The sequence below is a fragment of the Neofelis nebulosa genome, chromosome 13 (genome assembly GCF_028018385.1).
Source record: "Neofelis nebulosa isolate mNeoNeb1 chromosome 13, mNeoNeb1.pri, whole genome shotgun sequence".
Lineage (NCBI taxonomy): Eukaryota > Metazoa > Chordata > Mammalia > Carnivora > Felidae > Neofelis > Neofelis nebulosa.
Window position 1 is genome coordinate 56,410,565 of NC_080794.1, and position 12,723 is coordinate 56,423,287.

At 42.6% G+C, this 12,723-nt stretch overlaps 1 protein-coding gene across 5 annotated transcripts in view; it reads left to right on the plus strand.

The window, feature by feature from the left end:
* HECTD2 (HECT domain E3 ubiquitin protein ligase 2) overlaps positions 1–12,723 on the plus strand; it is a 92,940-nt gene that overhangs the window by 10,746 nt on the left and 69,471 nt on the right. Inside the window, exon 1 of one of the 5 annotated variants that reach the window (XR_009252443.1) lies at positions 3,200–3,532. The exons of 1 other annotated variant lie outside the window; for it this stretch is intronic. Coding sequence is in view for 3 of the 4 variants with exons in the window: in XM_058697144.1 (XP_058553127.1) it covers positions 3,395–3,532 (138 nt within the window). In the remaining variant the exon portion in view is untranslated. Of the gene's footprint in view, positions 1–3,199; positions 3,533–12,723 lie in introns of those variants that run through there. 3 more of the 5 variants (XM_058697144.1, XM_058697143.1, XM_058697146.1) reach the window with 3 other exon arrangements.

The window sequence follows — 12,723 nt, forward strand, 5'->3', positions numbered from 1 at the left end:
AGAATAAGTTGCACAGATTCAAAACGTATTTCAGTATGTTCTGTTATAAAAACAAATCAAGAAACTGTGTGTGTGTGTGTGTGTGTGTGCGCATGCATATGGATGGAGAAATTTTCTAAAGATACAGACCAAGGTCTTAGCAATTATCTGTAGTTGGGTAGGATCCAGAGTTTATTTTCTTCATTTTGCTAACCTGTACTTTCTTTTTCTATAATGACAATGTGTTGTTTATGTAATAAAGAAAAGCTATTTTTTACATAATAATTTTTAAAAGCCACAGTCATTAAACCTAGGGAAGAGTTCTAACAATGTTTTTAACGACGTCAACATGGCTAAAATAGTTTCTTTCACCAAGTTTACTACTACTTTAGGACAACAGTTGAAATGTGAAAAGGATGTTTTCTTTAAAAAAAAAAACACCTTAAAAAATAAAACAAGTTTACTATTTCACAGCTATACTTTCTATAATTAAGGTATTAGTTATAAATCACTCTTGAAAGACCCGTCAGAATTTACTTTTCTATTGTTCACTAGATTACTATTGTTCTGTGTAATTATAATAGAATGTTATCTATAATTAGACCTTCCATTACCTTGTAATTTGGTCCTTCCTTTTCTTCCATGGAAATAACCAGTTCTCTAACCTTTCCACTCTTCAAACTCCTATTCCCCATAGGTATAATTAATGGGCTTGGTTTTCTATCTGGATTTAGGAAGGTGAAATGTTTCTCCTGCCTCACTCCCAGTTTTTCCAAGGCTAATGAGTTTATACTTAGATGCCATCACTGTTACACTTCTGGCTGACACTTGCATAGCCAAAAAGCATCTTCATACTTTTGCATGGAACTGCCAAAGCACGTCCTGCTCCACAACCCTCTCTCTCCCACCTGGGCCCCAGAGGCATGTTAGTGGTGATTGGGAATGAGCCCCTCAAGCCCACTAGTTCCCTGGGAGCCATCACTCTGAAGCTTTCCAGCATCCCCTTCCCTGCCTCCAACCCCCATCCTAGAGTTCATGTGCATCAAGAAGGGAAGGAGTTTTGCCTGGAGAGCAATGTACTTAGTAGGATGTAAAAGAAAACATCAATGAATTATGGTTTGGGGTATGTAACTCACAGGTGAGTTAATCAGTGGACTTGTTTAGAAATGGATTATCTATGTTGGTGCAGTAGCAGAAATGAAAATTTCTGACTTGCCTGGTTTTGCCAATATTTAGGCATTTTGTTCTATTGAATGGGACTGCATGTACTGACACACTTTTATTTAGTCTCACACATGAAAAGAGAAAGCATAAGGCATGTAACTCAAGTGATTTCTCATCTAAGCATTTTTATCACAAATTACTAAATCTAGTTGAAAACAGTAAGAAAGGATACTTTTCCCCCTCTGGTATGTGTTCTACCAACCTAGCTTGGCAGCTTAGAACATCTTGAATTGTAGTTAAAGGCTTCCCTTTACAAAACAACAGCTAAGTTGTTGCCATTATCAAAAGATCAGCAAGCTGGCCTGCTAAAAGTCGGATGTGGTTATATGTTCCTCCCTAGAAGGTATTTCAGAGGCTTAACAAGGAAAGAAAATCCCGAGAAAGAATTCAAGAAAAATAGGGAGAATGCCTCAAAGTGATGTCTGTATACATTATTTTCCCCTGAGGCTAATTAGCACAGAAATACTTTTTCCTATTACACTTGCCCCATACCTTTTACTAATTAACACTTAAATTGGTGATAATGGCAACAATAACTAGAAAGCCTTTCTATAAATGAGTCATAATTTGTAATTTAGAAATTAATTGAATACTAATTGTTATACTCATTACATTGGTTGCTTCAGATCTGCTTGCTACAAATTCGGGGTTTGAAAAACATGCAACTTCTGCACTTTAACTAGTACTTAGTTATGCTACTAATTCTGAATTATGTAAAACAACAGATAACCCAAACATCATCTTTGGCTTTGTTTCAGATATATTTTTGGTTCTTGGATCTGGGTATCCCTTTATCTGACAATTCACTCAACCTCAAAGCAACAGAGCCACAACCTAAAAATCTGAAGACCTGAATGCCAAGAAATTGCCTACATTTAATAGGCAAAACAGCGCATTCTTACTCTCTCCCTTCTCTTAGATCTGCAGGTGTCCCCGCTGCTCCAGTAGACTGAGAAAAGAAAAAAGAGGGGGCGACAAGAAAGACAAGGAAATTGTCTTTGTGGTTGGGGGTGGGGGAGAAGTTGTAATATCATGATTAAAAAGCTTTCCTTTTCTGTTTGAAAGTTCTTTCCCATATTAATGATCTGACATTAAGAAATATGAGTCTACGCAGCAGCGGAATTTGAGCCTGTCCATCTGTAACTTATAAAAGGAAAGGAACAAAGCAGGGATAGGAGGCAGGAAAGGGATGCAGGGAGAGAGCGAGATGTAGGCGCGTGGGGACGGGAAGGGAGAGGCGGATTTGGCAGTCAAAGGGGGGACGAAACGAACAGGAATGGAAAGTGTGGCCTGGCCGTCCAGCGCTGTGGTGGAGAAGGTGGAACCCACGGCGTCTCACTTCCCCCCCCCCCCACCCCCAGGTTTTTCCTTTGTAGGTGGGGGCTCTCAGGGCATCTGGAAAGGATCGGTGGGCTAAGAAAGGAAAGGCTGTCGCCTGAGGATGCGCAGGCTCGAGACCGCCTCTCCTGGAGCAGGCGGGCAGGCAGGGACAAGCAGTGACCCCAAGGCTTTGTGGGCACTGGGCGGGGGAGGGGAGGGGAAAGGCCACCAGCCAGGTCCCGCGGGTCCCGGACGCCCAAGGTCAGGGCTGTCCATGTAAAGCATGTGGCCGCGCCCGCCCCGCCCTAACCAGCGCGAACTCGGGCGCTCTCTATCCCGGCCCGACCCTCTGCAGACCTCCGCTTGTCCCCCGGAGACCAGACCCTCTAGGGCAGACCCCTCCTCGCCGTGCCTGGCGACAGTAGGCAAACAACATGGCGGCCGGCGTCGGCCGCGGCGTCTCCTCTCCCAACCCCGAGAACGGCCCGGCCGGCAGCGGCGGGCGCCCCGACCAGCAACCCGCGAGCCCGGGGCGGGGCGGGGGCGGTCGCGGCGAGCGGCGAGCGGCGGCCGCGGGCCCGGGCGCGCGCGGGGGTGGTGGCAGGGCGGGGCATCCGGGCTCGCACACCAGGCCGGGCCCGGGGAGCGCGGGCGCGGGGAGCGCGGGCGCGGGGAGCGCGGGCGCGGGGAGCGCGGGCGCGGGGAGCGCGGGCGCGGGGAGCGCGGGCGCGGGCGGAGGCGGCGGCGGCGGTTGGAAGCGGCGGCCCAGAGCCCTCTCGCGGCCGCGGCGGCAGCAGCGCCAGCCCCAGCAGCAGCCCGGCCGCCGCCGCCGCCGCCGCCGCCGCCTCGCGCTCCCGCCGCCCGGCCCGACATGAGTGAGGCGGGTCGGGTGCCCTCGCCTGCCGCGCCGCCGGAGGTGGCGGCGGCCGCTCCGGACGACAGGAAAGGGAAGGAGCCGGAGCGCGAGAAGCTGCCGCCCATCGTGTCGGCGGGCGCCGGCGCGACTGCGGTAGGTGACGGGCGGGGGCAGTCGGGCGCCCCGACGGCGGGCGTCTGGAGGGAGGGAGGGGGGCGCTCGGAGACCCTCGGGGCCCCCAGCGGAGATGCGCCCGGGCCACCCTTCCCCGGGCTGCAGTAGAGTGTGCCTGGTGGACAGCCGCGAACACCTCTAAAGCTGCACCTTTCACCCTCGGGAAATGTTGGGGTGGCCGCTCCGCTGGCTGTTCGCGGTTATTGTCTGCTTTGAGGGGCCCACTTTGTCTAAGGAAATGGCCAGCATCTCGGAGGCGACGTTATCATCTGTTGGATGAGGATAAGGTGTCAGGCAGGGAGGAGTGGGTTTTCCACGGAGGTGCCTGCCTGCCTGCCTTAGGGGCGCCGAGATTTCCCCCCGGGCTTCGCTTTTCCTTCCCTTCCCCCCTTCGGATTGCACAGGCTGGGCGGCGAGTTTCCACTTAATTGTGACCTTTCCGTGGCTGTCAGGGTAGTGGGAGATAGATGCCTCGGTGATGGTTTTAGTTTTCATATGGTACAGACATGTGACGTAAGGTGGGGAGGCTTTTTTAACCTTTTATTTAAACTCAAGTTATCTAAGCTTGACAGGGATGATTTCCCAGCTGGATTTTCTTAAGGATTATTTGGAGAGCGCTCAGCGGCTTCAAACTACATATTGCCAGATGATGTAATGGGACAACCCCCCCCCCCCCCCCCGCCCCTTCCCTGTTTTTACTGATGGTTATGACTCTGGTGCTTTGGAGCACACACACAAAAATTAATCTTTAACTTCTGGGATTTTTTATTTGACATAACATGTACTTTCTGAAAGTTTGCTTTGGTACATTTAAAGACCATGACTTGTCATGCATCTGTGCTTGACAAAATAGTAAAAGTTTAAAGAACATGATACATTTTCTTTATTCCTACTTGCAATTCATTTCTTAAAACCTCCCTCTTAAATGACTAAGAAGTTACTAAAATAGCTCACTCTTTAAAGCGTTAGGAATAATGTTTTGATTCTGTAGGTTTTTCAAAAATGTCTAAGGACTGTGATAACTGGAAATTGTTAGAACAAGCTCTCTTCATTAAATCATTGTGGCTAAGTGTGGACAGTAATAAAAGAACACATATGGTAAAATATAGCTACAGTTGAGTGGTAAATTGGAGTTGCGGTTAGGAATCACTTTGGGAAATGCTTTGAAGGAATTCGTCATTCAACTGCTTGCAGACCCATTGGGGTTCCTGTGTTGGTACCCTGGACTTTCAGAGCTTATCCAGGACTTTCTGAACTTGCAAAAAGGCAGTGTTTTAAAAGTTCATTTCTAAATCAGTTGTTTAAAACAATGAATGCATATACTTATGAAAAACAGTTACATGAATGTGGGTCCTCAAGTGAGTGTCCTCCCCAAAACATATTTATCTCAGTGTGGCTGAAAAATTGAAGGCTTGTAATAAAAACTTGGAGAAATTGATAGTACGGACCCAGGACTACAGACTGTTTCCTGAAACCCTTGGAATTCAGAAATTTTCAGATTTTTAGGAAGGTAATTTGGTATATAGGTCATGTATAATATCCACAAGTGGGGTCCTGGCCAGTTCCCTATAATCAACATGTCAGTAGTTCTGCAGTGTAATGTATGTTTGTTCCCACTAAGTGAGGTGAAGTCAGACTTAAGTATAAATAGCGTCAGATCAGTTCAGATCAGGTTGGATTGTCAAAGAGTTCAGGTCAGGTACATGTTTCATCACCATATGAGTTACAAAAGCCTTTCCGTTTTAATAGCTTATGGGGTTTCGGAAGTGTGAATAAAGGATTATGGACTTTTACCACTAGTCAAACAGAAGAATAGAGTTCAGTAAGCTTTTTTTTTTTTAACCTTGAATTACAGAAATTAAAGAAAATTGAAGAAAATATGTGTTTGGTTCTCCAGAGGGCAAGAGAGCTGGGATGATGTCTCAGTTCACCAGCAAGTGGGGAAGGCCTTGGTGTGGAGGGGCAGGGAAAGACAGTTTGTGGCCTGTTTGGTTCTTTTTCAGCCTCCATTGTGGATTAGATGGAGCTTCTGGAAGTTTGCTTAGGAACCTGATTGCCATCGTAACTTTTTTCTCTGGGCTACTTTCGTGATTCTTTTTTGCCCCAGGTGATCAGTTCTGTCTATGTAGACTGAGTTCATGATTCAATTAATGTAACCCTCCATTATTGGCTTTTTCCAAAAATCATTCTGTCACGTTTTTGTGAGAGTTTGGAAATAATTCAGAGTGACAGCTCCCTAGAATAAGTAGAAGGTCAGATTATGATGACCCTAATGAAGCCTGAAGAGTTGGGACTATATCCTGGAAGTTTAAAGAAATGTGCAGGAGTGGGCTTCAGGGTGCTGGAAAGAGCCCTAAAGTGATTGATCCTAAGACCCCTGAAGTGTGAAGGAAGCCCATTCTAGCCAAGAAGTGCCTAACACAGTGGTCTCAAACCTGACTGACCAGAGTTCCCCTGGTAGCACGTCAAAATCCTAATTCCCAGGTCTCCCTCCACAGCGCGGGTTTTCAACATTTGTTGCACCGTAGAATCGCCTGGGGAGCTGTTAGAGCCATCATTGCCCGGTTTCAAATGCAAGCCAGTGAAATCAATCTCAGGCTTCTTTTTACTTCTCACATGTAGCTAAGATTGAAAAATTGATGTTTTATGTACTGAATTAAGGGCTCCATGGAATCTGTGTTTTAACTACATTGCTTCAAGTCTATTTAGTTTGTAGAGCAGTATTTGAAATGGACTGGTGAAAGGTATGGATTAAATGAATGAGGCACAGCAGAAACCAGGTGTGGTGGGAGAACTGAGAGAAAAGGTGGTTAAAGTGGCTCTAGGATGCTCGAGAGGCTCAGGATAGAGCCCTGAGAGAACCATCAAGGTGCGTGGTTTGTGTGGCGAGGTCGTGCAGATCTGCAGAGATGAGGAGCCCAAGGAATTGGAAATAGTGCGTGGATACGAAAGGCTGGTGAACACTGAATATACGGAGACTGATGGATTAGAGTGGAGGAGAATATTGCAAATTAGTTGCTACTGTAGTTGCTAATGGAAGTTAGAAAAATATGGTGAATGCGGGAGAAGAAAGTGGTCAAAGGAAGAGCAGAAATGAGTGGTGGTGAGGATGAGTTTGACTGTCTACTTCAACATTTAAATCAGATGAACAGGAAAAGGGAGGAGGTTCTCCACAGGATAGGGTGGCAAGGAGTGGAATGGGTTCTAGCAAGAGTTAGCTTTAATCAGGTCAAGAAGGTGAAGGGAAATGGGGAAATCAGTTTAGGATTTCAAAGAGAAGTTTGCCCACAGTGAGGGCCAGGAGACTTGTCAAGTAGGTGGAAGGTGAGGGAAGGTTTTGAGGGAAAGCACAAAGTTTGTGGAGAAGATTTGATAGGAAATCAGTAGCAGGAATGAGAAGTTTGTACACATTCTATGAGGTGTGTATAAATGGGCTTAGTGGAACCACTAGCCAAAATGTAACTACCAGTTATTAAACACCTATTATGTTTAGCTTTGGGCTAGATGCTAAGAAAACATAAAAACAAGGTTTAAAAACATTCCTGCCTCGGGGTAGGCAGGGCTAACACATAGAAACATAACAAAGCAAAGCAATGTGTAGAAGTCACAGTGAGCCATAGAAACAATTTGCCCCATAGGAGACCAGAGTAAGGAAATCAATGTGTGCAGAACTGTGAAGAAAGGCCTGGAAGTAAAGGTAATTATTTAAGCTGGCTGGCCATTGAAGGATGATAGGATTTGGATGGGCAAAAGAAAGTGGGAAAAGTACTCCAGTGGGGAAAACAAAATGAACAAGGCTTACAGAGAAGCATTAGGGAGCCATACAGCAAGTCCAATGGAAGCATGCTGGGAACTTGTGGGAGGTAAGTAAGATTGCATGGGGGCTGGAGCCAGATCACTAGGCACAGAAGTATGGACTTTTTTTTTTTTTTGTCCATGGTTAGTGGGAAGCCACTGGAGTTGCTTAAATAGAGAATGAATGACATAATGAAATCCATGGCGGTGATTAGCAATAGCATGGACAGGAGGAGGAAGACTGTAAAGGAAGGAGCTTTGTAGTTGGTACCCAAGATGACAGGTGCATCCACTCAGGTGGTGGCCACGTGATAACGGTAAGGGATGGAGGAACCCGAGCGATGTGGAACCTTATTAGACAACAGAATGAAAAAGAAGGAAGATTGATACATAAAAGGATTCTGCAGTTTCCAGACAGGTTCTCTCAGAGAAACATGTTTACATAAAAAGGTAATCCAGCCAACATCATTCCAAATGATGTGTATAAACTCACATAAACTCTGTCCCATCTAGTGTTCGGAACAATCTAACATATGGAGAATCTTGTGTCCTTGGTCCATCTTGTTCTATACAAGAGGTGAGACAGGAAAGAGTGAAGGCTGTGGTGCCGAAGGTATTTTAAGCAATTGGATAAACAACAGATATCACAAAAATACATCATATATGTGTATGCTTAATACATATAAGTCATATAAATAATAGCTAGTATTTGAGTACCTACTCTACACTAAGCATTTTCCCTGTGTCTCTTGTTTAGTCAGATTGCAACCAAAAACAGTCACCACAACCACTGTGATGGTGAGGAAGATAATCTTCTTATTTCACAGAAAAGGAATCTGAGAGAGAGGTTACCTGTTCCTTGCTGGAGGGTAAAATGGCCGGTTAGGAGCAGAGTTGGTTTTAAAATTGAGATGTTTCTGACTCAAAAACTCTATAGTATGCTCTTTCCACATACTATGTTGCTGGTGAGGGGCAGTGTGGTTCAAAAAACCTGCACCTACAGCAGTATTTGTTATTTTTGAAAAGAGGTTATGGTCCAGTGACAAGTTTGTTCAAAATTTTGTTCCTGGAGCTAGAACTATTATGGAGGAGAAAGAGGTGTTCAAGGATATCTGATAGTGTCAGTTTTCGTGATGGTGTGAATATATCATTAACTTCTATGTAAAATAAAGCAGTCTAATTAGAGAAAAATAATCTGAGAGTCTTGAGATGTAAAATAAACACATATCCAGGGTGTCTCTAATTTTGAGTGGGTTGTAAAGTCTGTTTGTCAATTTTGTTAACTACACAGCCATTATGTAGTTGCCTGCTTATTCTCTCATTCATAACTAATTCAGAATGTTAGGACGTGAGTAATTTGACTATATTTAACAATTGGAGAAAAGTGGTCGTTGTGCGTTGTGAACCAGGGAACCTCCAAAAGTGCCTTATATGATTCTGAATCTTCTTCACAGGGGAAATGAGAAGACTAAATTAATACACAAAAAGCATTTAGGAAAGAGGCTTGACAAAGTGAGCTGAATAAATGTTGGATGATATAATTATTATTATTATTATTATTGTTTGCAAACCAACATCTGTCGCTGGAAAGCTGTTTGTAAGCCAGCCAGCCCTTTCTAAGTCCATCCTGTGGCTTTGGTACTTTCCTTCACAACTTTGTGTATCAAGCCCCGTATTACCCTGTCTTCTTTCTCCTTTCCTTCTGTGCGTAGACACCACACACACACATACACACACAGACACTCACACACACTGAATTAAAGGACCTCACGCGTCCTCTGAACTCTTCAGGGCTGGTGTATGCCTGGGTTCATGTGAATTTCTTTTTGGAGAGGAAAAGAAATAGCTTCACAAAGGGATACAGCTAGTGTTGCCAGAGCAGCAGCTTGTTTTGGCATAGTGTTTGGAAATTAACTTATTTTGAGTTTGAGTTGAGGAAGAGAGAGTAGAGAAGGATCAACAGAAGACAAGTGAGGAAGTAGGTGGAGCTGAGAAGGCTCTGGGAAGCTTTGATTTCCCTACTTTTTCTCTGGTCTTGCCTTGCAAAAATGTTAGACTGCTATGCCTTATATGAATAACAAGTTGTTCCTAAGTTGATATTTGTAACTTAGTGACATTTTGGTATGCAATCAAAAAACATCTTTGGGGAAATGATTGTAGTAAATGAATATGCCTCTTAAAAATAGAAATTATTGCCTGGGTGCCTGGGTGGCTCAGTCAGTTAAGTGTCCGACTTCGGCTCGGGTCTCATGATCCTGTGGTTAATGGGTCGGAGCCCCATGTAGGGCTCTGTGCTGACAGCTCGGAGCCTGGAGCCTGCTTTGTGGATTCTGTCTCTTGCTCTCTCTGCCTCTCCCCTGCTCGTACTCTGTCTCTCTCTCTCAAAAATAAATAAAACATTTAAAAAATTTTTTAAAATTAGAAATTATTGAAATTTTACTAATTCAACTGAATTGAAAAGTCTGTCTGAAGTCTGAGCCTAGTCATTAAAAAGAGCTCTCTTTCAAATTACCTTGCTTTTGATCCACATGTTTTTATTAAAGAATAGCAAATTGGTTGAGGAATTGCGATTGCATCAAATCAGACATTTTAAAAGTAGTATTTTACTGTCTAAAGATAATCTGTTGATGAAAATTTTTTTCTATTCCTATGTTGTAAGATATGTGAATAAAATTTCCCATGCCACCTTGCTTTCCTGATAAGTGAATACTGAATTTTCTGAGCTTCAGGACTAACCTTTCTTTTATATTAAGTCGGATTACTTTTCAGTTATTTATAAGATTAATTAATTGCATTGTGACTTTTCTGGTGTCAAGATTTTGTTTCAGAATCCACATCCTTATTCCTAGTCTCCTTTGAAAGAATTGGTTTATGTCACTTAAGAAAAGCAATTCCACTTGGACTGGTGCTACTTAGTTTGGGAGGGAAGTTCACACCTTGCAAGTAGCTAACTTTTCACATCTTAATAGAAGGCTATAGAGCAAAGTTAGCACTTCTGATTTTATAACGCAGCATCCTAATAGGGAACTGTGAAAAAAAAAAAAAACAAAAAAAGAAAAACAAAATGTCTTTATCCAGTAACAGGGCTTAAAATAGTCTCCTTTGTAGACTAAATACAATTGAGACCTCTCATCTGATGTGTCCCTAACTGGTGGTTTAGGTCAGTTTCTATAAAAAAAAAAAAAAAAAAAAAAAAATTGATAAAGCAGAGAATCTTAAATGCTTTTTATTTTAACTTAAAACAAACATATAAAAAATTTAATGTTTATTTTTGAGAGAGGGAAAGAACAGGGGAGGGGCAGAGAGAGAGGGAAACACAGAATCCGAAGCAGGCTCCAGGCTCTGAGCTGTCAGCACAGAGCCTGACATGGGGCTCGAACTCACAAACCATGAGATCATGGCCTGAACCAAAATCAAGGGTCAGACCCTTAATCGACTGAGCCACCCAGGCGCCCCATTAACTTAAAACACATAAATGTACATATGTTCACCTGCCTTTTGATACGGTGACCTTTGCTCAGTATCATAGAAAGTCACTTAATCTTTTGTAAAGTAGTTTTTCTATGCATGATAGGTAGTCCCCAGACTCCTTAATACTGAATGATACATGTGTTACCTTAGGAGCACTTAAACTGTTGCTGAAATATTTATCTTTGGACTTGAAAAATAAATTTCAGTGAGGCACGGCCCAAAGTATAGATTGCTGTTATCCCTACATGCATATCAGAAATCACCAATGTAAGAAACTCAGTTTTTATCCATTTAGATAATCTTTTGTTCTTTTTCTATAGTCTATTTTATACTGCATTTATATTTACCACTTTTCCAGCAAAGCCCTTCATCCAAAAGTGATGCAGGGATATTCTGAACCAGAATAATAGTTCTTTTCTTTTTCCTAAGGTTGTATGTTGTATTGAGTCTAGTTTAGGAAAGTATATTTTCATCTGTCTGGATCAGCTCTGTCGAGTAGAAATATAATGTGAGCCACACATGCAATTAAAAACTTTCTAATAGCTACATTAAAAAGAGTAAAAATAAAGAGGAAAAGTTACTTTTAATAATATATTTTATTTAGCCCAACATATCCAGAAACTTACACTTCGGTATTTAACCAATATAGACACTTCCTGAGAGACTTTGCCTCTCTTTCGTACTAAGTCTTTGAAAATTGTGTATTTTATACTTCATAGATTATCTGTTTGGACTAGCACATTTCAAGTACTCAGTAGCTCCCTCTAGCAAATGTAGTATATGCTCCAGCAAATGGGCATATTAAGCAGTGCAGATCTAGAGAATATCTTCTTGTCCTCCCAAGATTCCTTAAATTCATTCTTAGTTTGAATGCCTATTGTTGCAATCCTCAGAGTGTCCTCCTCCTCCTCCTTGTAGAGATACATGAGGTGGAAACTACTTCTATGATGATACTAAGTGTAGCATCGGAGTGTAGAGTGTAGTTTTCTAGAGGATACATGACACTTGGTATCGCAACAAATTGAACACAGAAGCAGGTAGAAGAATCCAGCTGTCTTCTGTGAAATCAGATGTTAAAAAACAGATTTGCAAAATGTAAAACAATGGCACTCTTCTCACTAAGAGGTTTGTTTGTTTGTTTGTTTGTTTGGGAAAATAATATTTTCCACAAATGGGTTTATTGTTCTCTTAAAAGGAATTAATACATGCAATAATTTTTAAGAGGGTAAAGGGATTCTGAGACCAGAAAGTTGGAGACACAGGTTGAATTCCCTTGGTTCTTTATTTGGCATTATTGATGACAGGTATTCTACATAAGTGTGTTTTCCAACTAACGAAGTGTTATTGCACATTTTAGAATGTCCAGATGTTGTTTATTGTATGGAGCATTTTCTAAAATACATCATGTACATGTCAGATAGACGATACTGAATGTAATCTAGCATGTCCTGTTGACTGGACCCCTGCGACAGCTCTGCATCCAGAGCTTACGTATCCGCGGAGCTCTGTGTCAAGTTCATCTAGCTGTACATTTGCAGTGTTGGTCTCTTCCGTGAGTAAAATTTCGGCCAGTTGACGCATCTAAATAGCTAGAATGTAACATTAATTTTCACTTGATACAGTTTAAAATGCAAGCATTTCCAGCTTGTTCACAAAGCTAGTAGGTTGAACCACGTTATGAATGAATAATGAGTTTTGTAGGTAGAGAAATTCAATTTTAATTCAGTCTAACATAGTGGTGAGATGCTATGGCTTGAAAATGTTTCATGATGAAACAGAGCCAGCAAGGATTATTTTATCAATGATTGGTTTAGAATGTGAACAAAAATGTTTTATATTGTACAGCAGCTTTTGGGGATTAGAGGATGAGCAAGGTAAATTTTATCACAATCTTGAATATGGTG